The 27,647-nt window shown below is 46.5% G+C and overlaps 12 protein-coding genes across 12 annotated transcripts; 5 read left to right on the top strand and 7 right to left on the bottom strand.

Annotated features, from left to right (window-relative positions):
- The first annotated feature begins 190 nt into the window (after positions 1–190).
- N7487_005270 (palmitoyltransferase YKT6) lies at positions 191–1,345 on the top strand. The gene is made up of 6 exons (XM_056873017.1): positions 191–344; positions 416–474; positions 531–554; positions 619–988; positions 1,039–1,131; positions 1,186–1,345. Exons 1-6 carry the CDS (start codon positions 324–326, stop codon positions 1,219–1,221), a joined length of 603 nt encoding a protein of 200 aa, XP_056730737.1. The 5' UTR covers positions 191–323; the 3' UTR covers positions 1,222–1,345.
- A 1,871-nt stretch (positions 1,346–3,216) lies between these two features.
- N7487_005269 (FAD-dependent oxidoreductase) lies at positions 3,217–4,774 on the top strand (the record flags this gene model as incomplete). Its single annotated transcript, XM_056873016.1, is given in 4 exon segments — positions 3,217–3,583; positions 3,597–3,852; positions 3,929–4,617; positions 4,680–4,774. The coding sequence occupies 4 exon segments, from the start codon at positions 3,217–3,219 to the stop codon at positions 4,772–4,774; spliced, it is 1,407 nt and encodes a 468-aa protein (XP_056730736.1).
- A 275-nt stretch (positions 4,775–5,049) lies between these two features.
- Positions 5,050–5,244, bottom strand: N7487_005268 (uncharacterized protein; the record flags this gene model as incomplete). The annotated part of the gene is made up of 1 exon (XM_056873015.1): positions 5,050–5,244. The coding sequence occupies one exon, from the start codon at positions 5,242–5,244 to the stop codon at positions 5,050–5,052; it is 195 nt and encodes a 64-aa protein (XP_056730735.1).
- A 702-nt stretch (positions 5,245–5,946) lies between these two features.
- N7487_005267 (uncharacterized protein) lies at positions 5,947–7,777 on the top strand (the record flags this gene model as incomplete). Its single annotated transcript, XM_056873014.1, has 4 exons — positions 5,947–6,100; positions 6,153–6,351; positions 6,418–6,599; positions 6,657–7,777. 4 exons carry the CDS (start codon positions 5,947–5,949, stop codon positions 7,775–7,777), a joined length of 1,656 nt encoding a protein of 551 aa, XP_056730734.1.
- A 308-nt stretch (positions 7,778–8,085) lies between these two features.
- On the bottom strand, positions 8,086–9,584 carry N7487_005266 (FAD-binding oxidoreductase; the record flags this gene model as incomplete). Its single annotated transcript, XM_056873013.1, has 2 exons — positions 8,086–9,254; positions 9,323–9,584. 2 exons carry the CDS (start codon positions 9,582–9,584, stop codon positions 8,086–8,088), a joined length of 1,431 nt encoding a protein of 476 aa, XP_056730733.1.
- Positions 9,585–11,547: 1,963 nt separating this feature from the next.
- N7487_005265 (HPP family protein) lies at positions 11,548–12,237 on the bottom strand (the record flags this gene model as incomplete). The annotated part of the gene is made up of 2 exons (XM_056873012.1): positions 11,548–11,973; positions 12,025–12,237. The coding sequence occupies 2 exons, from the start codon at positions 12,235–12,237 to the stop codon at positions 11,548–11,550; spliced, it is 639 nt and encodes a 212-aa protein (XP_056730732.1).
- Positions 12,238–13,898: 1,661 nt separating this feature from the next.
- On the top strand, positions 13,899–14,346 carry N7487_005264 (cupin domain-containing protein; the record flags this gene model as incomplete). The annotated part of the gene is made up of 2 exons (XM_056873011.1): positions 13,899–13,924; positions 13,977–14,346. The coding sequence occupies 2 exons, from the start codon at positions 13,899–13,901 to the stop codon at positions 14,344–14,346; spliced, it is 396 nt and encodes a 131-aa protein (XP_056730731.1).
- Positions 14,347–14,467: 121 nt separating this feature from the next.
- Positions 14,468–18,424, bottom strand: N7487_005263 (Major facilitator superfamily domain general substrate transporter; the record flags this gene model as incomplete). The annotated part of the gene is made up of 7 exons (XM_056873010.1): positions 14,468–15,047; positions 15,100–15,389; positions 15,443–15,528; positions 15,583–16,434; positions 16,773–17,119; positions 17,169–18,137; positions 18,192–18,424. The coding sequence occupies 7 exons, from the start codon at positions 18,422–18,424 to the stop codon at positions 14,468–14,470; spliced, it is 3,357 nt and encodes a 1,118-aa protein (XP_056730730.1).
- Positions 18,425–19,530: 1,106 nt separating this feature from the next.
- N7487_005262 (uncharacterized protein) lies at positions 19,531–20,982 on the bottom strand (the record flags this gene model as incomplete). The annotated part of the gene is made up of 1 exon (XM_056873009.1): positions 19,531–20,982. The coding sequence occupies one exon, from the start codon at positions 20,980–20,982 to the stop codon at positions 19,531–19,533; it is 1,452 nt and encodes a 483-aa protein (XP_056730729.1).
- A 503-nt stretch (positions 20,983–21,485) lies between these two features.
- N7487_005261 (uncharacterized protein) lies at positions 21,486–22,456 on the bottom strand (the record flags this gene model as incomplete). Its single annotated transcript, XM_056873008.1, has 2 exons — positions 21,486–22,119; positions 22,176–22,456. The coding sequence occupies 2 exons, from the start codon at positions 22,454–22,456 to the stop codon at positions 21,486–21,488; spliced, it is 915 nt and encodes a 304-aa protein (XP_056730728.1).
- A 2,415-nt stretch (positions 22,457–24,871) lies between these two features.
- On the top strand, positions 24,872–26,337 carry N7487_005260 (FAD-binding oxidoreductase; the record flags this gene model as incomplete). The annotated part of the gene is made up of 2 exons (XM_056873007.1): positions 24,872–25,945; positions 26,008–26,337. 2 exons carry the CDS (start codon positions 24,872–24,874, stop codon positions 26,335–26,337), a joined length of 1,404 nt encoding a protein of 467 aa, XP_056730727.1.
- Positions 26,338–26,555: 218 nt separating this feature from the next.
- Positions 26,556–27,413, bottom strand: N7487_005259 (class I SAM-dependent methyltransferase; the record flags this gene model as incomplete). Its single annotated transcript, XM_056873006.1, has 1 exon — positions 26,556–27,413. One exon carries the CDS (start codon positions 27,411–27,413, stop codon positions 26,556–26,558), a length of 858 nt encoding a protein of 285 aa, XP_056730726.1.
- Positions 27,414–27,647: the final 234 nt, after the last annotated feature.

Genomic DNA, 27,647 nt, shown 5'->3' with positions numbered 1-27,647 from the left:
GCCAAAAGTAGTTATAGGGCCGGCCCGCAGGGCTCAGTCGGTCGCATGACAAGAGCGGTGTACTTTTCATGCCTCAGGCCACAATGCAGAGGGTCCAGTGCATCATTGCTATCGGCAACTCAGGAGCCTGTTTTAGGCTTAACACTTGTCATTCTGCTTCACAACTTCAGTTAATCATACAGCTTACCTCCTACGATAAAGAAATTGCCCGGCTCTTTGACACCAGAGCACTTCCTTGATCAGCACTTACTACGAGCCAACGCCCCACTACCCCCGAGACCTACTTGCCTCCTTGTCCTTGTGCGAACAACCACGCTGTCACCATGAAGATTCTTTATATGGGCGTATGTTTGGTTGCAGCTTAGATTTAGCATGATATATGTCTAGATACGGTACTTATCTATATGTCTTGCAGGTTTTCCGGAACGACACCCAGCCAGCTCTTCAGCTATGCGGGGAAAAGGACCTCAGCAGGTAGTTTCACATGCGCGCTCTGCAACTGACTGGAACGTTTCGCTAATTATTACTAGCTTTTCGCGCTTCACTCGTCAGAAGTATGCACACCCACCCTCTCTCAGTCCGACACGGCTAGGTCACTAACCACCAAGCGCTTCACAGCTACGATGAATTCTTGATGCTCTTCACCCGAACGGTCGCCGAGAGGACAAAGCCAGGCCAACGGCAGGATATTGAAGAGAAGGCTTACACATTCCACGCTTACGGACGGACAGAGGGTGTTTCCGGTGTTATTGTTACAGATGGGGACTACCCTGCCCTAGTGGCCCACCAGCTTTTGGGGAAGATTGTGGACGAGTTCCTTGCCAAATACCCACGCACTGCCTTCTCTGATCCCTCTTTGCGTGAGAATGCGTGCCCCCTGCCGCAGCTCAAGGAATATATCGTCAAGTACCAGGATCCGGGCCAGGCTGATAGCATCATGAAGATCCAGCAGGAGCTTGACGAAACCAAGATTGTCCTTCACAAGACGGTATGCTCATATGTCCTTATTAGGTGATTCTATGTGTTGACCATTTCCAGATCGAAAGTGTTCTAGAGCGCGGTGAGAAGATTGACTCCCTAGTTCAGAAGAGTGATGGACTGTCAGCCCAGAGCAAGATGTTCTATACCCAGGTATGCAAATCGAACTTTCCCTTCGCCTGAATTTACTAACACCACGAAACCCAGGCCAAGAAGCAAAACTCTTGCTGTGTTCTGATGTGAACGGGGATTAGCGGTACATGGTGTAATCGATTATGACTCCTTGTTCTTGGATTTGATTTATTCGTGTAATCAGACGCTGAAACGATGCATTTCTTTGCTATTGTATTTGCTCCTATTTTTCGATGCTTATATATTTGTACCTAGTTCTCTCAATTAGGAGGATGTCTAACTGTTTTATGAAGCCTTTTGCCACATATGAACAGGGAACGTTTCTGGGTAATCTCTAATAGATGGGCTACTAAAAGCTATTGCAACGGCAAAAGGTCATGGGGTATGAGAAATAACAAACTCAGGTAGACTCCAATCGAGTATGGAGTATGCAGGGCTAAGCCTAAGACTCTGGGAGCACTTCTCTACCTAGGCAAGGCTGGGGCCCACCCGCTTGAAATCTAGAGAGGTGTATGGCGGTGATCAATGTCGAGGTTCTTCTCCTCTTGAGCAATGTGACCAGGGACCTGGTCGCACTTCCTTCTAGAGGACTTTCTTCATTAATGCAGTTCCATTGCCAGAGAATTCCCTGTCTTCAAACTACACCCCGTAGTGGCTCAACTGGCAGCGGACGAAACTCAAATTATCCCTAATTACCATCTGCCCCTCGCGTGACAACATGGGTAAAAACATGCCCCGGAGGCGAGCACTTTCAACTCGATCCATTGGAACATGTTCTGCTTGGAGGCAGCCAAATCCGTAGACAATACCGTCCCGGCAAATATCTTTGTAATCGTCCGCAGGTGGGCATGGCGACAATTTACTAAGGTATATCACAATTAGTGCATTGGCTTCATCGTATCCAAACAACAATTGGACGTGTCCCCGTGTAAATGAGTGTCCAGGAGATCACTTAGACTGATTTGGGTCTGACGAAATGGGAATGGAAGGGGATGTAGAACATGCCTGACGAGGTTGACCATAATAGAGGAGAGGCAGAGGAAGCGTGTAGAAATACGGAGATAGTTCATATTTTCAAGTTTGTGGATTTGTCTTTACAATTTGTGTCGCGCCTTTCTTTTCGAGACTTTTTGAGAAACGATCCGATTTCTAGGCATTGCTTCCAAGGTTTCATGCATCTCTTGTGTCCATATATGGCCCAGGTAGGGGATATACTTCCATCAGAGTGAGCACTGAATCAGAAAAGGATTTAAGAAGTTCCACAGAAAATTTAGTAGGCATTCACCATGTATAATTATACGGAGCAGAAAGTACGAGGATGATGAAAAACCGGTCACTGATCTCTGAGAGAAAAGCCAGCTCTATACTGTAGCTAGTATCAATAGGTCATAGATGGATAGGTAGCAAACATATGTAGTCGGCATGCAAAAAGAAACATCCGTATGCTATCTATAAATGGTATAGTAGGACCATGAAGTGCATGGTGATGCTGGTTGAGGGGTTGCAGAAAGAAGATTTGGGGCATGGCCCACGAGAGATACCTGTTAAGTTAACTACTTCAACAGGCCACGCTGTGTAACCAAATAGTTTCATATATATATCTCTCTCAATTTATATATCTTGATACCTAATATATAATTTGGGGATCAGGATAAAAGCATTTCGAGTGCCACTCAACCTAACAAAACCCATTACCTCCTACCCAAGGTAAATACGGCTACGAGTCGAGGCTTACGAGAGTAGACACGCCCACTCACGGGAGATTAATCGCGCATATCGAATACTAAATCCATTACAAGTTAGCAGGGATCTGAAAAAAGTAGACAAACATGTTCATTTGCAACCCTAAGACGTGAAAAGATAAATCTCACACTTTATTGCCTCGTCTGCCGATGAAAGCTTGTGGTTCTGTTGTATAGCATCCTCGGATGTTACAGGTGATTGGTGAATTTGGTATAGCCTAGCTTAACTGGGTTAGCTTTATGACCCATATTTGACCAACCTTAAAATATGCCAAGTATTTAGACGTGGGGTTTCTGGCTTCGACCTCTCATTCTCGTATGCTTTTTCAAAAACCTCCCCTTCCCTCTTCACTCGAACATTTCAATGAAGATTGTCATTGTTGGCGCCGGGATCGCCGGATGTGCAGCTTACCTGGAGCTGCAAAAGCACCTCCCGCGGCCTACCAAATCCGATGAACCTCATGAGATCACTATCTACGAGGCATACAATACAAAATTGAGCATCACAGCTGATGAAAGAACAGAGGAACACACACATTCCTCTACATTACTTGTTGGGGGTGGACTAGGCGTTGCACCCAATGGCTTGAACGTATTGAAACGCCTTGATGAAGAGCTGCTGAAGGACGTTGTGCGTGGGGGCTACGTTACAACAATTTCCAACATGAAAAATAAAAATGGCTGGCCCCTTTTTTCGATGAAAAGTGCTTCTTCGGATGAGAACAACAACAGTAATAAGAACAGATCCCCCCCACATGCTCGCGACTAGTCGCCACTCGCTTTGGACTGCTTTGCGGGGACGAATTCCAGACCACCATATCATCCACAAAAGAATATCCCAAGTTCTTGTCCGACCGGATGGAAGGAACTTGATTCACTTTGTCGATAACACCCCTCCAGTGGAGGCGGATCTGGTTATCGGTGCGGACGGTGTCCGAGGTATTGCTAAGCGAGCACTTTTCCCAGATGCCGAAGAGGATCCATATCCCCCGAACTATGAGTAAGTGAACACTGAAGATTTCTTCATCCCGTCGTGAACCATATTTTGTGTGGTCTCATGATTAACCGTGCGATAGAGGTCTCGTCGGGGTTGGGGGCTTCATCCCTGCCGCAGATGTAAAAGACATCGTCGAACCGGGGTCCATGAATTTTGTATTTGGTGGAAATGGGTTCTTCGGATACTTCTTTTCGGAAAGCTCCATGTCTGCTGCTAACCGGGACTCGCCTTATCACGTCTCTGATCCAGGAGACTCCCTTGCTTGGTGGTCAACCTATGAGATCAAAGAATGCCCTGATTTGAAAACACTCGACATGGACGACGTGACTCGGCAGCTGCGTGAGAGATATGCGAATTGGAAGGAGCCTGTTGTGAAAAAAGTGATTCAGTCCCTTCGGGTTAAAAACATGTATCCAACATGGACTTTACCTACACTTCCAACGTGGGAGCGAGATGGTGTCGTGCTCGTTGGAGACGCAGCACATGCGCTTCCTTCAAGCTCTGGCCAAGGCTCTTCTCAAGCACTAGAGGATGTTGAAGCCCTTGCTTTGCTTTTGGCCCATCACCTCCATATGGGCAATGCACGCCTAGATGAGGTAGCACCAAAGGCCCAGAAGAATGCGATCAAGGCAGCCGCTTCACAGTATGTGAACTTGCGTCAGCCGCACGTGAACGCAATATTGGAATCTGCACAGAAGATTCAGAACAGTAAGCGTGAAATGGGCATACTAAAGGAGTATTTTATGTATGGGGTGATGAAAATAATGGGTCAGAGATTTTCTGGTAACTTCTGAGGTTATAGCAGCGGTGTTGACTAACATATGCCACAGGACTCTTCCCTGGTCTTATGAGCAATCAGATTCGCATAGTGACGGAATATAACATTGCAGATGATGTTGCGCGAATAATTGCCAGTGATAACTGAAGGCAACCATGGTCGTCTCTGCGGTTTGCACTGAGATATGCAAAACAGCACGACATTGCCACATGTTGGTTGGAGGCTAGGCAGGGGCTCGTCCATTCCAGGGGGTCGTTCAATAAGGCCTTTCAGACTCCGTTTCTTTTGAAAATATTTAACTTGATAACACATGAGATGTTATCTTTCGATAGTAATTTCAGCCTTGAGATGATGTTTACAACAGCCACCCATGGCGTGACACCGACACAAGTACGTTCGATCCATATAGGGTCTTTTCAGTTCTAAAGGCTGTCGGCATTTCTTTCCTCTCGAGATAGGGAGGCACCGCCAATCTCCGGCGCCCGGAAAATGTAACGGGTATCTCTTGTGTATTTGTTCCATTCGTTGAAAGCATATTGGCCCATGATAAGACCAAGCTTTTCGCCATAGCCCAGTGTGATGTTGCGCTCGGGGGTTTCAGTCGGACACGTCAGCATTGAAAGGATTCCTCGAATACGCCTCGTGGCTTCGAGAATGGAGCACAACATGGGCATCTAACTTAGTAGAATTCAATCTAAATCCCTTTTCGATTATCCGTTAGACTCCGATTTGTGTACGGAGTACGGAGTATGCACTATACCATACGCCCAATAAACAATTGATACTTCAAAAACGGAATTTAATTTCGACACTTCAGGACAACCCGAGATTTACGGACCTAAACCCCACTTCTGTCACTTTTGAATGTTGGAAAGTCAAGGCGTGCTTATCTGGGCCCATGGAGTTAGCGTGTAGCTAGTTCTGCCCGGAGACCTAGAACATGTGAGCAGTTTTCAAGCAAGGAACATTGAGATAGCGAATCGGACCCGCAGAATAGGGGGAAGATCAAGTGTTGCAGTCGCCAAGAGTAGCGTCTCAGCTAAGCTCAAACAATACCCCTGAGATTTCATCCTGATTGGCCACGATTACCCATATCAAGATCAAAGTTCAAAATACAAAGTCTTATCTTCACCCTGCCGTCTGATCGCATGTAAAGAGGCCACCCAAATACAGCACGAGCCACTGAGGAACCCGTCTCAACGCCCTGCTTATCACAAACAAAATGCAAGTCAACTCGTATATCCCGGCTGGGGTATATAAATTACCATTCGCCGTCGATCAGTTTTCTTGCTTAGTGTATTGGTGTAGAATCCAGAAACATGACTGCAATGGACTCAGACATCGAGAAGAAAGCAGCCACGGCCGTGGAGCCAGCTGAAAGTCTCCCTTCAGCTCATGATGATGTGGTGGTTGGTCAAATCAACCCGCTGAAGCGGAATCTGAAGAACCGTCATATGCAGATGATTGCTCTTGGTATGCGTCCTTCAACAATTCTTCTTTTGCTTCTGATACTAATTTCACCAAGGTGGTGCTATTGGAGCTGGTCTTTTCGTTAGTACGGGATCTGCTCTCCGCACAGGAGGACCTGGATCTTTGTTACTATGCTATTTGATCGTTGGAGGAATGCTTCTTCTTACAATTCAAGCTCTGGGTGAATTGGCCGTGCTATATCCCGTGAATGGAGCCTTTTTCACATACTGTGTCCGGTTCATTAGTCCATCCTGGTGAGTTTCTCGTGTTCATGTGCTAAATTTATGATGAACGAGAGCTAACCACTCATCTCATGGTAGGGGATTTGCGGTCGGCTGGGACTACGCTATTGGATGGCTTATCATCCTTCCCTTCGAGCTCACGGCTGCAAGTTTAACAATCCAGTACTGGAGTGAAACTTTGAACAGTGGCATTTGGGTGGCAGTGTTTCTAGTCGTTCTGACAGCCATCCAGTTCTTTGGTGTTCGAGGCTATGGAGAAGGTGATACAGAAATAATATATCTTTTTGCGATAAATTGATACTAACGTCGGCCTGTAGTCGAATTTGTTCTAGGAATGATCAAGGTCACCGCTGTAATTGGCTTCATCATCCTTGGAATCGTGATTGATTGCGGTGGAGCTCCGAATGGAGGTTACATAGGAGCTCGTTACTGGCATGACCCTGGTCCATTCACGGACTTTAAGGGGTTCTGTTCGGTCTTTGTGACAGCAGCCTTTGCATTCGGTGGCACAGAAATGGCCGGTCTTGCTGCTGCGGAGGCGGCAAACCCTGCCAAGTCCATCCCCAAAGCTTCCAAGCAGGTCTTCTGGCGTATCATGGTCTTCTATGTCCTAGGAACCTTTATTGTTGGTTTGATTGTGCCTTCCAACGCTGACTGGCTTCTTGGAGCATCTGGCGCCAATACCAAGGCTTCTCCATTTGTCGTATCAATCCAGAATGCCGGTATCTCTGGACTGCCCTCTGTCATGAATGCAATCATCACTATTTCGGTCATTAGTGTGGCCAACTCCGCCACATACGGCTCAAGTCGCACTATCCAGGCCCTGGCTTCACGAGGAATGGCACCGAAATTCATGGCATATATTGACAAAGCGGGTCGGCCTCTTTACTGTATTATTTTGCAGATTGCTTTTGGTTTGCTCGCCTTCATCAATGAGGCACCGTCTGGAAGTACTATCTTCGACTGGCTTCTTGCCTTGTCTGGTATTTCTGACTTTTTCATCTGGGGAAGTATTTGCCTTGCCCATATCCGCTTCCGTTCCGCCTGGAAACACAACGGACGCACCGTAAAGGAGCTTACCTTTGCCGCTCCCTTTGGTGTGATTGGAAGCTATATCGGTCTTGGTCTCAACATCTTGTGCCTCATCGCCGAATTTTATGTCTCCGTGGCTACAAAAAACGCAGAGGACTTTTTCATGAACTATATTGCTGCACCGATTGTGATACTCCTATTCGTCATCTGGCTTGTTTACACCAAGTTGAACAAAGACCCCAGTCTCGACCGCGGAGGCTGGTTCATCCCAGTTGAGAAGATCGACATCCACAGCTTTATGAGGGACTCGGCTCTTGATGTGGACCTTCCACCAAGAGTTGAGTATCCCACTTGGGGTGCTTGGTTCAAAGCTGCCCCTTTGCGTCTACTCCGCTCAATATTTTGAGAAATTAAATGCCATTTATATAGTTCATAATTGGAATTACACCTGTCCAACGAGGTGAAATCAGAGCTTTATATATCCCAAGCTTGAAATATAAACCCTGCAGATTGTCGTAGTTTCGCATATATACGTACCACTATGTACTAGATTTTAGGCTGAGGTTGCGCTTTTTGCAACCGAGGTGCCGCCGCTTTATGAGGGCGTTCAGGAAGGTAGTAGTCACTGTCTATCTGTATTTTGAAGGTAGAGGCATCTCGTAATTTATACTCAATATTAAACACGGCAGCAGCTGAGTATATATACAAAGATTTTCAAGAGGCAACCTGAACCCCCTGCGGATTATGGAAGATGTCCTTTGGATCTAAGTCTCCCTTGAGCTCTTCCAATCTTGGAAGGTTGCTACGCCAGTACGCACGCTGGGCATCGGGCAACTTAGGATCCGGACATCCGAGATATGCGTGTTCCGCACTTTCTGGCACTGCCTGAGCCAGAATATCATAAAGACCATCGGTAAAATCATACGTGGTCTGTGAGATTGGACCAAGCAGGTTGGCTACAAAGATTTGAACCCAGAAAAGCACATCGCGGTGTCCATAGGCTGTGGCATCTTTGGGCACAGCGTTGATAGCCCCGCCCTCTAGGCTGAGCGTAACAAACCAAGTCAAAGTGCCAGCATTGGTTTTGTGGATATAATCAAACAAGCTGTCGATAGCGGAGCCGGGAATCAGCGTACTGGGGGTGAATCCGAGGGACTTGGCGTAGAACCAGGTCGAGGAGTCTCCGACTAGTCTCAGAATAGTATCTTCCAGTCCATGGCCGATCATCCCCAGCCAATCGGTCAGAACTAGCACAGTGCCAGGCTCGCTCGTTGGGAACTTCTTCTCCAGGTCGAGCTGGTCGTACTCCTCTTTTGAGCCGAAGAAAATACCTTCGAGGATGATCTGGCCGTCAAAGATGATCAAATTAGAGTAGAACTTCCACGTGAGGTTCTTCTGAGCTATATATGCCTGCCAATCTTTGACAAGCTTTGCCTTCTCGGCAGGAGTTCCCAGATTGAACGTGAACGAATATTGAACGGCCAGGCCAGGTGCCTCCTCCGTGCGCACTTTGAACTCCGTAACAACCCCAAAGCTAGCAGCAGCACCTTTGATAGCAAAAAAAACATCCTGGTTCTGAGTGTCTGATGCGCGCACAATACTCGAGTTTGCCAAAACCACTTCGACTTCCTCCACATGGTCAAGCGCTAGACCCCACTGGCGCGCTGTTGGACCCAATCCGCCCACCGTTAGATGTCCACCTGTCCGAATAGTAGGACAAATGCCGTGTGACATTGCTCTATTGCCAGCGTTGTAAATCTCGGTGTCGAGGTCACCTAAAGTTGTTCCAGGGCCGATGGTGGCGACAAATGTTGACTCGTCCATGGAGAATTGCGAGAAGTGCTTCATGTCGACTACGATGGCACCGTTTTGTCCTCCAAGACCTAGAATAATGTACAAATTAGTTGACTGAATGGCTGGGCAGCAGAACTGCCATCATCACTAGTCATACCAAAGTTGCCAAAGCTATGACCTCCACTGCGAGCCTGCACCTTGTAGTCATAATCGGAGGCACATTTAACTACCGCAGCCACTTCGTCCGCTGATTGAGGGTATGTGACTGCCGCCGGGGTGACCGGAATATTCAAGTTATACAGATCGACGGCGGTAGTCTGGTAAAGAGGTGCATCTTGGAATGCGACATGAGCAGCAACACCCCCGACGGCAGATGTGAGACAGTCACGTCCAGCGGTAATGCTGGTGGTATTGCCCATAATAAAAACGGCCGAGCAACACACTGGGTACGTGAGATATCGAGGGGAAAGAAAAGGAGACGATGTCACGCACAAATGAGCTGAAAGCAAGCCCCTTTTATGTTGTCAGCCAGAATGGGTCCCGAGGTCATCCCTTCACCCACATTTTAGTACCAGTCTGCACTGCATATTTGTCAGGTGCCCCCCCGTACAGAGTAAAATCTGTGTAGATCGTGCTGATTAGTTTGGGCTAGTAATAAGTAGATGCATCCAAGAGTGTAATTGGGAATCAGCTCAGCCACATTAACAGAACCTAAGAATTCCTACTGTGGGGCGAGTACTATGCACGATATGACCTGTAAGCCGCCTTTGAACAGATTTTGTAAACTCATTTAAATAATAGCCTCCCAACTTGCTCGTTTCACCTGATTTGTACTCCGTACTATGTCAGGATTTCCCACCGTTCATATGTTTACTGTGTGTGATGCTTAACTGCCTAGGCCCCGGCCCTGGGGAATGTTATTGATTATGTAATATACAGGGGCCCACGGGGCTACGGGTGCTCCCGAGGCCTCAACCAAGATTGGAATAACGATGAGCACAAACCTTGGAAGTTGAAATCCATCAAGCATGGCCTGAACCCTGATATGCATTAATAGAAAATTCAGACTGAAATATGCAGCATAAAAATGCATGCTATCAATCAGTGATATGTGATATGTGATTCGCCAGCTAAAATGACAAAAACTAGAATTTCCCCGGGTCAACGGACATGCTTATAAGCTACTCCTCCTCTTTCCCCCCTCCTTAGTAGTAACAACAAGACCTACAGTCCATTAATTGACTCATGAGGGTTTTTTTTCGTGTATGTAGATAGGTTAAAAAAAGCATCACATGTTACACATGTACGTATAGTTAATTACAACATATTGACTTGATATGTGCGGTCAACTCCGAAGGAATTCAGGCAACATCATTCATAGTTCGGAGAATGCTCGGCCTAGCTGTCCATGTAACAAGGGGCTAGTGTGCCTAACATATTTATCCAACGAATAGAACTTTGCTCCACGATCCGCCTAGTGACAGAACCTCAGTAATCATCAGCATTTGTGAACGTATGTACTCGATTTATAAAAAGCAACTCGAGCTCATATCTTAACCCCCAAATGCATTAAATGAAACCCAGTCAATAAATTAACAGTTGTGGAATAACCTTTTTATACGATTCCTTCAAATATGAAACAGGGTTCAATATGAAATTTCTCCGACAATAACAGCCAATAATATGAAAGTCCCTAGTCCATCGCCGGTAATCTGATGTAGGGCTACCGCAAGCAATCACAGGATTTGCCGGAACATGGATGTTGGAGGATGGACAACGTCCGCCCTGCAACCTTATCAGAATTGCCATGAATCTTAGCCGCGACCACAAACCGCGAATATAGGGACCTGTAGACATGTGAATATGTGAACATGAAATTTAAAATGTTGAAATTGCCTCTGCCGTTAGAAAGAAAATGCAAGTCGCAATATTTGGCTATAAAACTCTCGAGGCTGAAACTTTATAACCTACATATGTACCTAGGCAAGGACTGCATGCTATTGTTGTACGGATCTCAGATCTGAATTGAGTTCAAAGCGTCCGTTCCTTGTAGATCGTTGACTGCTAAGGTCGCCTTGGCGACCCGTTCCCCACGGCTATGCGGCTCGGGGCGAGGCCTACGATCTTGTGGAGTCCAGGCTGACGGGAAACCTACGGAGAACGAAGCAACAGTTCCTAGTTTGTTTGTAAGCCTTTTTTTTTTTTTTTTTTTAATTAAATATTGTGTTAATTAAATTTTAATTAAACTATTAATTATCTAAATAATATGTTGAATACAACCGCTCAACTTTCTGTTATTTTTCACAAAGCGTGCACCACAATGCAACCTCACGGAAACCCCACTACAATTATGTAGCCGTCTTGCAATCAAAGTGCATAGTCCTATTTGCTAACCTTTGGAAGAACAGGCTTCGCAGCGGGTGGATTGATCCAGAAGACGGGATAACGACGTTGAATGTTGTTAAGGATCAGAGCCACAACCAGGATCATAGTTGACGAAAGCAAGACAACTGGCAGGTAGTACCAAGATAGTGCCCACACAGCTTCGTCCACTGCTGGAAGGAGAGCTGTGGCGCCGGCGGGAGGGTGAGTTGTCTCGGTAATCTGCATAACAACAATGGCAACCGCGGATGAAAGGGAAGCAGCGAGCCAGCGCAAAGAGTTGAATTTTTCTTCGTTTGGCATTAAACTAAAGAGTTTCGTGATGCAGATGCCAACCAGAGCACTCAAAAAATGACCACCGATCAGTGCACGTGGTTGTGCTAGAGGGGCTTCAATCGAACCATATACGAGGACTGCTGATGCTCCCTACTTGTGGGTGAGTATTTGACAAGGACGCGCAGAAAAGGGGATACACACATAAGAAGCAACGAGACCGGGCACGCCACGTTCAATGAAATAGGAAGAATAGTTGAATATGGCCTGTACCACGCATAGACCACAGAACGCGGCTATGAACGACCAGAAGTGAACAAGATATTTGGCGGGAGGCTTTGGTGCATTCTCACGATAGCCAAGCCAGTGGCTGACGGACTGGGGGAGGCGACCCAATAAGTCTTTCTCGGAGATCATTATTAGCCGTTAGGGAATGAGATTGATAAAGAATCAAAGTTTGGGAGGAAGATCAAATGTAAAATTAGAAAAGATCCCGATAGAAAAGAAATAATGAGTCACAACGCCCATAATATCATGGGATGCTTAGTCCGCGGAAAACTCCTAGGGTTAGAAATCCAACTAGGTGACCGGGATTTGGAAACCAAAAAAATCCGTCTCTATCAAATCCCGCGTAAATACAAGCGAAGTGACAAAATTGGAGATCAATAATATGGCCCGACGGCTAGTTCCGATTGTCCCACTAATGCACGGGCGGCCCCTGTAATTATGCCAAATTGGGGATATGCCAGGGGATCCTCGCAGTTTTCTGGCAGACATTTTAGCGCCTTGGCACGCAGTAATCGATGTTGCCAATCTATATCATCGCTTGAAAGGAGGTATATGGAAAGCCATGGCTTATACATGTCCTACGGGATGCAATGCAACATGCCATCGTGTGTAGGTTCGGTTGTTATATATGTGTTCATAAGAGCCTCCGAGGTATATTGTTGGAAGGTCACGTGACCACCATTGTTTGCTCCCAGTACATTAGTCTTAGCATCTGTAGATAGTTTCCTCTCTCTCTCTCTCTCCTAGAGAATAGCGCAATACAGTGATTTTACCAGCGTACTTACTAGTCCCTGGCCTTCTCTGTAACATATATATTTTGTCTTATTCATTTGAAGCATGAGAAAAGGCGTTCATGCTTTCTCCTCAACAACATTTGTAAAACCCATCTTATTGTCCATGATAGACGCCTCTCTTATAACATTAACAAGGAACTCCACATTTCCCATCAGCTTTATTGAAGCCTGACCAGGAGACAACTGTGTATGTTCTGCTAATGCTGGCAAATGGGTTGGGGCCAGAAGAAGCCCAGCTACCGTGAGCACCGGAAAGGCCCTGCTACGTTTCGACAAGCCGATGGCGGATATTAGTTTTGTCAAATTGGTGTGATTTTATGTGTCGGAAATATTGGATCTTTAGTGATTGTGTTTCTTTTTTCCTTCATCTAACGCTTACCTTAGTGCCTTGTGGGAATGCCCACTGAGGGCCTGGTAAGCAAATAAGAAAAGTTCACATTTTTTTGGCTTTTGAATTATCACAAGGCTTGAAAAGAAGACTTATAATTGAAACTGGACGGAAATGTTTCTATTTTAAAAGAAGATGACTCGAATCAATGTTCGACCTTGTAACCAACTGGTGGGTGAGATACTACCAGCTAGCCAGTTTGGAGTGAATCACTTAGGCTATCCCACAACACAATTCGAAACCGAGAGAACAGGTCGCCGAGAATAATTAGCCAAAGCAATATGCGTCATGCAAAATCCCAGTGAATTTTCGTATGGGAACCAACGCAAGTACTTTGTCCCTATTTTGATAGGCTATCCGTTGATAGCCTATGTATAGCCTGTGGCCGGACAAGTGTAGATCCCCGACAATGACGTCGGGGATCCTGTAGGCTACACATAATTAACTCTTCCATGTGAGCCGAAGTGAAACTTCCGTGTACTACAGTGTACTACCTGCTATCTGACGGTCCCCTATATAAACTCGAAGGAGTTTCCTGTGTCCTCATCACCACAATTAGACAAAATCCAAGTTCCGAAGATTCCGTCTAGAGCAAGCCATATTCCAGCATGCAAGAACCAACCTACGACCCCAGGTAAGTAGAGCCCCGAGCCAGGTTGCCGGTTAGAAATTAATTAAACACACAGCCGCCCGATGCCCTCGTTAGAGATTGCCTATTCGTACAAGCTGGTCGGTATCCCGAACAAGACAATTGTCGCCCTGCGCGTCGAATTCCCACCCAATGGATCAACTCCCCCGCATCGCCACGGTGGCGCGAACGTTGGCGTCTATGTCCTCAAAGGGACAGTCCTCAATAAAATGAACGAAGATCCCATGAAAACGATCGAAGAGGGCGGAACCTGGTTTGAAGCACCTGGGTGCCATCATCGCATCAGCGATAATGCGAGCAAGACCGAGCCGGCGACGCTTATTGCTACCATGATCACGGACACTGAAGCATTTGAGAGGGATGGAATGGGGGCTCTGATCCAGATTGATGAGCAGTACCAGAAATGAGCATAGCGGAGAATTGAGGCCATTGATAGCACACAGTCAAACCACAAATTTCACCACATAATCAGCGACTGAAAATCCGTAGGAATGTTATCATTAAAGGGTAAGCCCCCATGGGACGAATCTATTGTAAAATAAAAGAACCCGGTTCAGCTAGAGTGGGAGCATCCGCATCAAAAAAGGCACAGAAGTCAAAGTTGCCGTCGGGTAACATGTCCAATGCTGCGAAGTCAGGTGCAATTGGGTCCGGAAGGGGCAAGTCAATGGCGGCCACACTAGCGGGGGGATCTTTTGCGAGGGATAACAATTCTCGGGCGATAATTCCAATCTCACGATAGGTCCGTTTGCCTAGCGTCCAATGCTCACTTAGACGCTTCAAAGTACCCATAGTCAACCTAATCTTCTCCCGGCTCTTAGCTCGTCGGTCCCCAGAAAAGATAAATCTGCAAGCCGATAGATGCGCAATGGTCACGTTGGCAATCATGCAAATAATGAAGGGAGAGTGGTTCTTCATATCAGTTGGCAGAGTCAATAGTTCATCAATGCTATTGATAGCCTGTGTGCATTTGAGAGTATGCAGGTCACGTTCCTTCGCGTTGTTGCATTTCAGCTTTTCTGACGGGGCCAATGGAGCACAGCGCGACACGGATTCGATTGCGCTGTGAGTCAACGCTGACAGCGGCCGATGAATTCCAACGGTATATCTAGACTTGGGTTAGACACATGAACAACAGCCAAGGAAGTTGGAGATCTCACGTGTGCATAATGAAGAATGCTTTGAACATCACCTCATCAAATGATCCATCAGGACGAATTAATTGCCTCTTTTCCGGAGAAAGAAGAGAGCACCACGCTCGGATACTAGTATCAGAGCTAGCAGCCAGTGTAGTGTATATTTGATCATCTGTATTGTTGCCTGGGGATAAGGCCCGATCAATTCCGTGGGTCAAGCCAATAAGCTCCGCGTAGGAGGAAAAATTAGTTTCATCTTCGCCGAGGAATTCTCTATTCTCATAATCTTCTAGGGAGCGTGGTGTTGGGATGACCTAGTCAGAAGGTCAACTCGACTCTTTTAAAAGAAATGAAGTGATTGCCTTACCCCTTTTTCATACTGTTCTTCTTCACAAGGAAGGTCGGTAGTGATTTCAATACCACTTGTTCGGAACGGGTACGTATGGGTAGATCCTATGATCATCAGAAATGCAACACGGGGGCAATAATCAGTTTAGTGGGGCATACCGGCAATGTGGGCATCGGTGATATAAATCACCCACCAAGTGCGGCGCCAACTTTCTTCTAGTATAGAATCGCCTTCTGCATAGTTTCGAGCGAATTCCTTTTTGTTCATCCCAAGGGCTACCGCCATGCGAATTGCTTCGTCAAGGAGCTCAACGCCACTTTCCGGTTCATTGCACCAGTAGACGGCGATAGAGTAAAGTAGAAGAGCTTGAATGTCAAAGGGCGTAAGAGGCCGGGTTGATGACTTAATTTCGATCACTGAGTCTTGGGCACGTTGGGCGCACGATTCTAATAATTGCGACGGGCAGGAAATATCGAAAATAGATCCGATATAACACATCACTCGAAGGAGAGGTTGGATGTTCGCCTCGTTGAGACGAGTCTTCAAGACTTGAAAAGGCAAGGCGCAAGGGTGGGCCGCATGAAAGAACTCGTAATACAAGCTCAGAAATGAGGAAGCCGAGGTGGAATGTGATTCAATTTCCCCGTTGGTAGCGACGGAAGAGGAAGAACCGACAGTGGAAGTTTGCACCGATGAGCCAATGGAGTTCTCATGGACATCTCCGACAGGTGACAGGGTGACTTTCACCGATTTTGGATTTCCACGTCGCCGTGATACAGGATAAGTACATTGCACTGTATTTGTGGCGCAGCGTGAGCAGACGGGCTTACGGCCGTCGCAGCGGGTGTGTTTGTAACGACATTGTGCGCACGAAAGAGAATTCCGTGTCCCACGCTTGTCGGATTTGGGTTTGGTCCTGGCTGGTGGGGTATCTGACATGGCTCTTGAGGATGTGATAATAATGTGGCGAGGAAGGAAACAAGAGTCACGTCCCGTGGATTGCTCCCCGTCTATCTCAGATTAGTCATGGATTACTACAGCCCCGGGGCCGACCTTGGGAGGTCACTTCCAGGGCTTTCGGGGCCCGGGGTGTGTGGATCTGGGCATTGGGTATCGGTTTATGAGAATAAACATCCCCAAATAAATTTGATTCGCAAGCTCTTTGCTAAAATTCTGTCTTCCACCCGCACCACCGCAAAAGATAATTGATATTGGTGTGTTCGATACCTCACTGACTCTGTTTTGGCCACGCCGTATATCCTCAACAATTTGTGGAAAGAACAATCATGCTTTTACGGGTGGGGGAGTGTCGTCTGTTTCCCCCTGAGAATCAGATCGCTATGCCAACCTTGGAATTCCCGAGTCCGTAACCTCAACGAGAACATGCGATCAATCTCCATCGGTGTCCGCCCTTTCATCTCTGGGATAGCCAGCCACACTACAACGGCTGCAACAGCGGCGAATCCTGCCATCACGAACCCTGTTTTCGCTCTCAAGTTTCCTTGGTCTGCGTTGTAGATATACGGCAAGATGATGGCGAATACTGCAGTTCCGACACCGCTCGTAAACCACCCAATACCTTGAGTCTTGGCTCGGAGTTGCAGCGAGGACGCCTCGGCGGCAACGACATGAGATGCAGGCCATGATCCAAGGCCAGAGACCATAGTAATAACCATCATGCTAACTGCTGTATACCTAGTGCCAAGTTAGCGCCTCATCCTAGAGGTCCGATATAGTGTCTTACCATATCATCACAGTTCCCTTGAAGATCCCTGCGATTCCTATCGCCAACCATAGAACCATAACAATACCCAGAGTAAGTAGAATAAGAAATCTTCTGCCAAAGGCATTGAGTGCCCACAGACTTATAACATTCGCAACGAGGCCCAGTCCAATACCCAAGATCAAGAATACCAAGCTATTAGATGAACTCATGCCCACGATCTGCATAAAGTACGAAGCATTTGCCAGCAGCTGAAGTCCGAACATCTGAGGTATCACGTTTGCAAAAGCCACAATCAAAGTTCTGCGCATGTTGACTCCTCGGAAGCAGTCCACATATGTATGGGTTGTGCTCTCCTCATCCTCTGCTGAAATTGACGACTGTAACTCATCGATTACAGATTGCGAGTTCACAAGATTCGTATCAAGCTTGTTTTGCGCCTCGAGAGCCTTGTCCGTTTTTCCCTTCCTCAGTAACCAGGTTGGACTCTCTGGTAAAAATATTGCTAGAACGAACGGGACAGCTGAGAATGGCCATTGCGACGCAAAGCAAATCCGATATGATTGTGCGCCTGTATGCTTGAGCGAAGTATAAACCACGATAGACCCAACCAGTTGTCCGAGAAGCGTGAAGATTGGATAGAATGCGATGATCGGTCCTCGGAGAACAACAGGGAGTACCTCGGACATGTACGTCTGTGTAACACAGAGAAGAATTCCAATGCAGATCCCCTGGAACAGTTTACCGGCGAAGAATACCCCTCGGCGAGTTTCCATTCCGTCTGGTAGATCGGAGATGTAACATATCGCGACCGCAATGGTGGATAGGAAACTGCCTAAAGCGAGCGTAATCCGACGCCCACGACGATCTTGATAGTAACCACCGAGGATGGAGCCGAACATCAAGCCGATGCAACTAGAGACGTTCCAAAGGGAAAGCCACATCGAAGGGATGATATACTTTCCATTGAGTTCCTGGCCGAAAACAAGTCTCTCAAGCGTCAGCAGCGATGCATTCTAACATTTTGGGGCGATTGTTGTTTACTGAAATTGGGGCATAGCAGCCACTGTCCCTACAATAACAAGGTCATATCCATAAAGAAGAATTGCCGAACTTAGCGCGAGACAATATCCCACGATTCTGGGGAATACTTTGATCGATTGCCAGAGTGGTGTGTGTGATGTCTTTCCATTTGTCTCAATCCCATTCGTGTGATCAACGGCATTCATGCCACCCTCATCGGACTCCTTAGTAGATTGTGCTTCTGTGAGAATCATAATATAAAGATTATTAGAGACGACGACAAGGGGGGTAGCAAAGGGGATGAAATGAGAATTTCTTTGTCTTAAATCTGATATAGAATGACCTCTACAAAAATGGCAGAACAAAGAAACCCGTATACCAACCTTAAAAAAGGGGGCGAGCAAGGTATTTTAAATGTAGAATCTATCCATAGCGTATGCAATATGTAAACAACGGGACGATGTCCTCAAATAGAACTTCTTGTTTTTGGATATTTTCTCAGCACTGACCTGTAATGTGTCACTAACAAGGATAGCCGGGTGGTTTCCTGATTCTAATTTGGCTACAAGACGTTCCCCGCACGGTTGCCAAGTGATCGTCGCGCAAAAGAAGGCTATCGCTTCGAGGTAGCTGGGGTAATCCATGGCTTCCCGCTACTCTACGATCATGTGGTTGACTCGCGTATCCGGCACATATACAAACAGCTAAAATAGACCAGTATGGCACCCACTCGCGACACTGGATGCGTTTTCAGGGATCACTTCCGTTTTCTATTGATATTGAAGGTGATACTGTCTCTGAGGAAATCTTGAGGGAATGAGCATTGCAAGTTCAGGATCGTGACTATGTCGCTAGGAGACCGAACGGACTGGTTAAATGGAAGTATTGAGAAGAAGCCGAGTCCTGCATCATGCCTTATACCGTTTGGTCCTGTAAAAACACCCCAGAATCAGTTAGGGCTGCCTACCCTCGCCTGGCCTGGATATGCAGACCGCTATAGAACGCAATCTCCGTTGATCGCTATGATCCAAAATTCGCCTGGTTTACCTGTGCCTGATACATTACTCGCTTTAATTCCAGGGAATATGACAGATCCTACAGTATCCTTTCTGGCCCCCAGCCCTTTACATCTCTCAGCAAGCTTGATGTTGTCAGTTTGAAATAAGAATAGGATATGGTGGGTTACGCGTATTGAAAAATGTAAGCATGCCAGCCTACTATCAACAGAGAAGTTGGCAGTCCATTGCCTGGATATATTTACCCTTATCAGTTATCTCTCTTTATTACAATCTACTCGGAAGGAAGTAGCTGGAAGCGCGCCTCCGAGAAGGAAAGATGTGAAGTATTTCATTTGGGTTGTCTATTTTGCCTTGCTCTGACCTGTCGCAGTTGAGAGTTCAATCGATGCGGACCCTGATCGTGCCTCCTTCATTTTCTCCAAGTTCCTCAGGTGTTGTTTCAATGCAATAATCTCACGTTCCAACTCAGCTGACGAAGCGAGCCGATATTTGAGCTTTAAAATTGCAGCTGAAATCAAGAGCAGCGCGAGAGACGTGAGGTACGCCCACTGACCAACCTGGCTCGGAGTCTCCTCCGATGGTCCGTCATTGTATATTTGGATCTCTATCCAAACGACAAAGGCAACGATGGTAAAAGGACTGAATATCATGCTGAATAGTATGCCAAAAAGAATTGTGGCGTCAACAAGCATATGGAGAAACGACTTTAGGAACCGACGGCTGAGTATCTGTCGCATTCGGTGCCTGACAGAGGTCTTAATGTTTGTCGGTCCTGAGTCTTCTTCGTTGTTATCCAAGTTTGTTGGTAACTTCATAGCATCGCAAACTTCGTCTTTGAAGCTTTTCCAAATAGTCTTCCGTTCTTTCCAGATAACCATGATCTGCGCCGATGGGATCCGTGATCGATAAGGTAGGAATCGGTAAGTTAGGAGGAGGCAATTTAGAATCAGACAGAGAATGATCAGACTGTAGATGTATCGATGCGAGTAAATGACCTTTTTCCAGAAGTTATGGGAGGTAGCGATGTGGAAGTCTCCATCCGCGGTGGCTGAATGCAATGAGCTTGGCTTTCGTAAAATTTGAGTTGTATTAAAACAGGGATTGAAGCAGATATCTCCTAGTTGGTTCCATCGTGATACGTTCGAAAATGTAGCCCACACACTGTCGTTCCATGTCGATGTTCTCCATGAAGCTTGCCAGCCGTCATTTGATGTGTCGCTGTAAGGCGCGAGATCAGGAAAGCAAAACATGTACTGGGGTGAGATTTTGGGTACTTTTGCAGCATAGATGAGGGCACATATAGAGCCAGCCAGCATGAGGGCATGCCAAAGGTAGAAGAGCAGGTTTCGTGCTCGATCATGGGTTAGGATGCGGGACCAGCATTGGAGAGGCAGAAATACGAGATAGCCAGTGACAACGATGGCAAGAACAGCATCCGAGTCGAGCTCAAGTGATGCGGGTGAGACCATAACATGGTTTGTTTCGGTGACCAGGGAAGGGAATTCATTTCGTAGGCTGGAGTTGGCAGACACGTACGGAATATCGACAGGTCCAGGGTCTTGGGGCGCCTGGTAACTAGAAACCATAATGAAGGCTTGGATTGCCGCGGTTCCTGCATATGCCGCTGCAGTTCCTAAAAATACATTCATGACCCATCCTGTCCATCTAGTGACACAGGTTGCTAGCAGAAGCGCGTAGAAGAGATATCGCGGACATGAGTTGTATATCGTACTGATTGGATAGAAACAGAGGGTCTCCTGAGCAACAAACAAGGGACTTGTGTTGTAATCCATTGGAGGAAGAGTTGTGGAGAGAGTTGAGGCTCACTTTCTGGTTTTAATTTCCTTTTCTGTCAGGCTGCCATTTTCTTTTTTTTATTCGACTTTTCTCCGGTTAACATTGACGTCATACATTTTCCAATCCTCACTCCAGCGCATTTTGCCTTGCAAATATTGTATTAAAATAACAATAGAAATAGAAAATAATCCCTACAATGGAAATGCCATAGAAATACTAAATATAAATCTCAATGTAGAAGGGGAAAAAAGAATTAGAGGGGAAATATTACGAGGGGATGAATTACATAGCCGGTATACTTCTATATAGAGTAGAAAATACATGAGTTCTAATAACTGGTCAATTTATGCCACAACAGGGAGATTTCAGAATCAAACAGTCATCCTATGTATTCCAAAATTATCATACTCCTTCATTATCTATACAAATCCACAGTTCCAAAATCCGCGTACCAGTGCTCCGATTAGAAATATGACCACGACCCCGCCGATACAATCATTCATTGCTTCCGGTCCCTGACCTCATCCACGATATACATTACAAGTCTCGTAATGGGACCACCCCGACGCTTCGGTCTTTGGGTGCGTCTCTTTTCACGCGTTTGTCCTTGCAGATGCCCACCCTCTAGCTCCACTGTACCTTCATCACTGTAGACACTTGGCTGCTGCGTGTAGTCTGCGGTGGGTCGAACTTGAAGTGTAAGACCAATGCCCAAGCACACAAAAACAACCACAATCTCTTCTAGGACAGACATCACAAGTTGAATTGTGACATTCCCTGACACCATATTGAATTCGCTCTTGTGACCAAAGGAATAGACGAAAGAGTAGACTAGTCGCACGAGGATCAAGGGGAGAGAGATTCCCACGGCGAGGAGCAGACGATGTTCCCCATCCTCGATGCTTTGATTCCGTTGCAAGACCAGAAGGAACAGTCCGAACACGCCGATCCAGGTAACAAGGTAAAGGACCAGCCCAACCTTTGACTCTGTGGTGACAAGGCCCTGGCCAATATTGGAGTTCGTAGTTGCGCCGACGATGCTCAAAATCACCGCAACTAACGAAATTATGCTAATAATTCGGAATATAATCTGAGGGAGAGGATGGCAGGTCTTTCGCATAATGGAGTCATTTCTAAGAAATGTCGTTAGTTGCAAATCATCGAGTTAATTGTGAAAGGTATTGCTTACGCTCGTGATAAAAGACCAATACAAGCCAAGATTAATGGCGATAATCCGAGTGATGTACAAACAGCCCATGCAATGTATAGATTGACATTGGAAGGATAGTGAATAGTGGCCAAATAGCATCCTGAGCCAATGATGCGGGCAAGACAAAAGAGGATGAAAAAGAACCACCCTGAGCTCTTGCCAAATCCGTGGTGGAATGCCATCCAGAGAGCAAGGAATAGGGTTGGAGAGTAAACAATGATCTCTAGGATCGAGATCCCATGCCGATAATCGATGGCCATGATCGCAAATGAGCGTGGATCTGGAGTGTTGAAATCAAGAGGAAAACAGAAAATTGATTGATGCTTGTGTTATCCTCAATCCATGGGACTCCCGTCTGCTATTTAACTCTTCTGATACCATCTCAGCTCGCGATGTTTTCCTATTTATTCATAAGGCAGTGCAATTAATTTCGTTATCACAGCCTCCCGCCCTATTCGAATAGGGTAAGCGTTGCGGATATTCCACTCTGATAGATTATTGGCCAATCGTATTTGCTTGAAGCACATCTTGCATACTGGATTCGGCTTAGCGCATCGGGTAGCCCTGCTTAAGCTTCCTGGCTAAGCCTCTCTGGATGCCACAACCCCATTGCTTAGTGAAGATTTTGACAATCTGACTGTATCACATCTCCGTGCGGCTGTAGAAATCTCACTGCGAAAAGGATCCGCCAAATGCGAAGATTTCGACTTTCTTGGCGGCCCACATATACTTCTTCCCACAGGATTTCCTTGGCGGCCTCTTCTTCTCCAGCATCCTAGCGCTGTCGCTTGTCATCATGGTACGAGGGCATCATCGATTCATCTTTCAAAAGGACCATGATCGCGTTCATAGTCGATGTAGTATATAATGGTATTTCGTTTATCCCAGCCGGCCTGAGAATTAGCGCGACATTTGACTATGGTCGCAGTGTCTCTATCATAGTCAAGATGAGGCGATGTTCTAGCCCGCTTGGCAACCTTTTTTTAACATTGCGGGTCAGCGCCAGATGCTGTCTTTAGACTATCTAGTTGCTCTCAGCCCTGAGATAAGAACGAGGTTGGAACCTTTGGGTTCTGACGTGGCATGCATGTCCCACATTGTTAGGGGTGCAGCGAGTAATTGCGAGTTTCTCATGTGTTGGGGTAATGATGGTCTCAGATACATATAACAGGAGAATGATCTCGTTGACATGGCGATAGCCTCGATCCCGTTGGAGAAATGGTTTCTCATATGATCAACGCGGAAGACGACCGATTTGCATAGCTCTCAAATCTGGCCGTGATGCCCGCATGTCGATGAAAAGACAAGTCCATGTAGTTAATCAACACGAAAGAGTTTTGTGGTGCTTGGCAACACTCTGTGTTTGTGGGGCCAGAGGGAGTTGGCAACAACTCTCGCGCAGCCAGGCTCATTGCTTGCAAGGCTAAAATCCATCCCAAGACTCTTTGGCGTGACAGTTAGGTTTCCACATAGACTTGCCACTTTTTTATGTCAGCAAAATATTGACGATATTGAAGCTGTACAACTTTCCTGTATAGGCAATTTCTTTGTCAGAGATGGATGGGTTCGGTGGGCCGTGCACTGTACTGCATATGCACGACCAAAGCACGGATGCTGAGCAACAGTCAGGATAATGTCTTCAAGATAGAAGAGACGTCAACTATATAAATTCGTATGTCTGATGTGCAATAGCCAAGCCTACTTGGCCCTCCCCCCACACACATCAACCCTGAACGTATCCAAAACCTTCAATATAACCTTCCGGCCTCCGCTTTTTTCTCCTTATTCACTCTTACTCTTTTTGTAATGGGGCAAGAAATCACTCCATGCCGCGCGCTAGTCGTGGAACAGTTTTTGATCGTACGTTCCATTATGCCGTTCAATTCTCGACTTGGAACTCGCTACCACCTTTCAACAGAGAAATTGGGATCTAGCCTGATTAGAATCGCTCAGTGGGTAACGCCTTCGGGTTATTTACGGACTGTTTGGCTTGGGCGAGATACCCAATGAATTGAATATAAAATTACATGGAATCTCACCGTCTCGACGGCCAACCTCCGAAGAAATTGTGAAAGTTCTTCAACCTTGGGGACCCGCAAATATTCGTTTCAAAGCCCAGCGGATGCGCCATGGTGATAGCGTACATGTCCTTCTGCAAATCCATTATAGATCTAACCTATAAGACAACGAGACACTGAAAGCATCGATAAAGAAGAGACGTAATATACTAATAGTTTCTACCTCGCAAAAGATAATACAGGCCTAATAATTAACTGACCTGAGAAAGCTCCAAGTTCCCAGCATTATCTAGCATGTTTTGCCCACTTTTTTCACAAACAAGCAATCATCGTTCAAGCAGCCTAGTCCCCGTGGATATTTCCCCGCTTCCTGGCTATACGGTAGAACGGCCGTTGATCGACATCCCAGAAAGATTAAGATCACCGCTTTTTTGCTCTTTTTGCGCTCATCGCCGGAATATATCGTATTTCTACCCTTTATCGTATTCGCGTCGTATATATCTGCCGAGGCCATATTCTGTATATATTATCACGCCTAAGTTGAGGGAGGTATAAATATGCGCTCGGTTTCTTGATTTGGGTAGCTTTTTATTGCCAGGTCCATCGAATCCATTGTTGATCTTCGTTGCAGTTTTATTACGGTTCAGCATATCGATCATGCTATTGTCCATCCTGGCGCTAGTTGGAATTTTGGGGCCTATTGGCTCATTGGCAACCGATCCCGGTCCAGCAGCTTGTTCCAATATAACCTCGCAGCTAGGATCGTCCAAAGTCATCACCAGCAAACTTAGCTTGAAGTATGTCTCTAGTACCGAGTATTGGAGCACGCCCCAGGATGCGTACAAACCATCCTGTGTTGTCTATCCTTCATCCTCGGAGGATGTTTCTGTGACGCTTCGGGCCATTCGAGCAGCCGGCAGCCGATTTGCGGTCAAAGGAGGAGGGCACAATCCTAACATGTTCTTTTCGTCAACTGACAAGGGCGTGCTCATTAATTTGAGTAACCTCTCCGCAAAGTCATATGATCCAGACACAACGTTAGCAACATACGGACCAGGTGGTGTATTTGGCGACATATACGACTACTTCGTGGACTATAACCGCACGGTGGTTGGAGCCCGACTCTCCGGGGTAGGAACCGGTCTCGCTCTGGGTGGTGGCATGAGCTATCTTTCTCCTCAATATGGCATGGCCTGTGATTCATTCCGGGAGCTGGAAATAGTTCTTCCTGATGGTCAAATTGTGATAGCATCCAACACTTCCAACCCCGACTTGTTCTTTGCTTCGCGTGGTGGCGGAGGAAATGCATATGGTGTTGTTACCAAGTATACGGTCCAGAGTCGCCCTATTGGCCAATTCTTCGCGGGAAATATCATCTACGCCTTTCCTCAGAAGGACGTTATCGTTGAAGCAATTGGAAATTTCATCCGATACAATACAGACCCCAAAGCCAGCATTATCGGTACTTACGAGAAGCTGCCCACCCCGGATTTGAATCTGAACTTGGACGAGGCCATTATAATGTTTCTAGTCTATGATGGCCCTGACCCAGGTGATGCGTTCGCAAACTTCACAAAGGTCCCCCATCTCCTCGACACTACTGGCCTCAAGACCTACCCTGAGGTGGCCGACATGCCACTTCCAATCGCCACCGAGGCTTCTCGTGGAAACAACATCTTCCGTGTTGGAGTCCATCGTGCGGATAATGATGAGTACAAGAATGCCCTAGATGTGTGGCGCAACTGGGGGAGTCGAATAAAGGCAAATACCTACTCCTTTCGCTCGATTTTCAGCCGGTCCCCAAAAGCTTGACAGACGCGAGTAAGGCGCAGGGTGGAAATGCAATGGATATGCCCGATGGCCCATGGTTCTGGTTGAATTATTTGATCACAACGTTGCCGGGAATGAGCCAGCCAGACTATGATGCCATTCAATCCAGCTTCTGTGATATGGTTGCGTCGACAGCAAACGCCGAAGGTCTTCCGTTGTTCATCAATGATGCGCACTATGACCAACATCCTTTATCAACCTTCTCTACATATGGGAAGCTACAAGAGATTAAGAAGAAGTATGACCCAGAAAACTTCTTTACTGCCAAAACGGGGGGTTGGTCATTTGACTAGAGGCAGTGGGCTATACACATGTCTAGTTACCACCATGCCATGTCACTGCGCTAGGGATGACGGAGCTGGTAAATATATACTTCGAGTTTCTAAATTATTTTTCAGAACCATCGATTGGTGTGATTTTGGTGTAATTTCAAGCTTCAAATTCAAGGTAGAATATTCGACGGAATTGATCAAATAAACTGCAAAGTTGCGATGTCAATCTCACCCTGGTCTCATTCCCTCACCTCGGCGGAAATCAGCAGAAAATTTGGACGGTGTCCATCAGTGTTGCCTTCTGATTGACCTGCGACATTCTCCTTTGAACGGCACCACTCCTTCAATCCGGTCAACACAAATCCATTTTCAAGCAAAGCTGTGACATAAGTCTGAACAGTGCGATGATATTTTCTCACTCCCTCTACTCCCAGCCAGGTAGACAAGCGCAGGCCCTCGCTGGTGTAAGAATTCAATGGCCACACTTTCCGGTCTTCACCTGCTTCCCGAATCATCTTATAGGCCGGTTCTGGATGGACTGGGGCAGTTAAAATAGGGTGTTCAACAGAGAAGATGAATCTTCCCCTTCGCCCATGGGTACTGCCCTTTTTCAGACAGCTGTGTATTTCACGAAAGAGTCGTACGATATCCTCAACGTAGTGAAACGCCAGGGAACTATAAACCAAATCGTATAGTCCTTGTTCATGGCACTGACTCAGGTTTATAGTCTCCAGATCATCAATTTCGAAGATGACTTCTGTAGTCGGGGCTGGTACAACCAGGTGATTGATCTCAGCCTCGAACTCCTTTGCTCGGTTGATCATATTTTGGGAAAGATCGACTCCTTTCACGTAACCAGCGCCTTTCTCGCGAGCCCAGCGGATGAACCAGCCGTAGCCACACCCTAGGTCGAGAATCCGAGATCCTTTCAGAGGGTTTTCTAATAACCCTACGGGGGATGACTTGGGGTTGAGGATCATCTCCTCCAGGATGGGCCATTCTGGTATGGCCGGCAGACCATGCTGGGATCGAGGTAGGTCTCCGTACGCAGAGAAGAACTCTGGGTTGTCGTAAATATTTTGGGATTCGACAGACATTGTTACTAGGTTAAGGCTGGCACATCACTAACGACAAGTAATTAAGTATCACTTTGTGGCCCGACTCTGGAGGATAAATGATGGGAAGAAAAAGAAACACTCGAATGAACGAAGAAATACTTGGTCCTATGGTATGATAAAAAAAACTATGCAGATAAGTGAAGAGCTAGCGGGATAACCCGCTTTGTATATTTCTCAATCCGGTCCCCGCTCTATTTTGACATGCCAAGCATA

Source organism: Penicillium crustosum, assembly GCF_028827405.1.
Source record: "Penicillium crustosum strain IBT 35664 chromosome Unknown utg000002l_segment0_segment0, whole genome shotgun sequence".
Taxonomy (NCBI): domain Eukaryota; kingdom Fungi; phylum Ascomycota; class Eurotiomycetes; order Eurotiales; family Aspergillaceae; genus Penicillium; species Penicillium crustosum.
The sequence above is the reverse complement of the archived record's forward strand: the minus strand, read 5'-3'. Positions and strand labels throughout refer to the sequence as shown.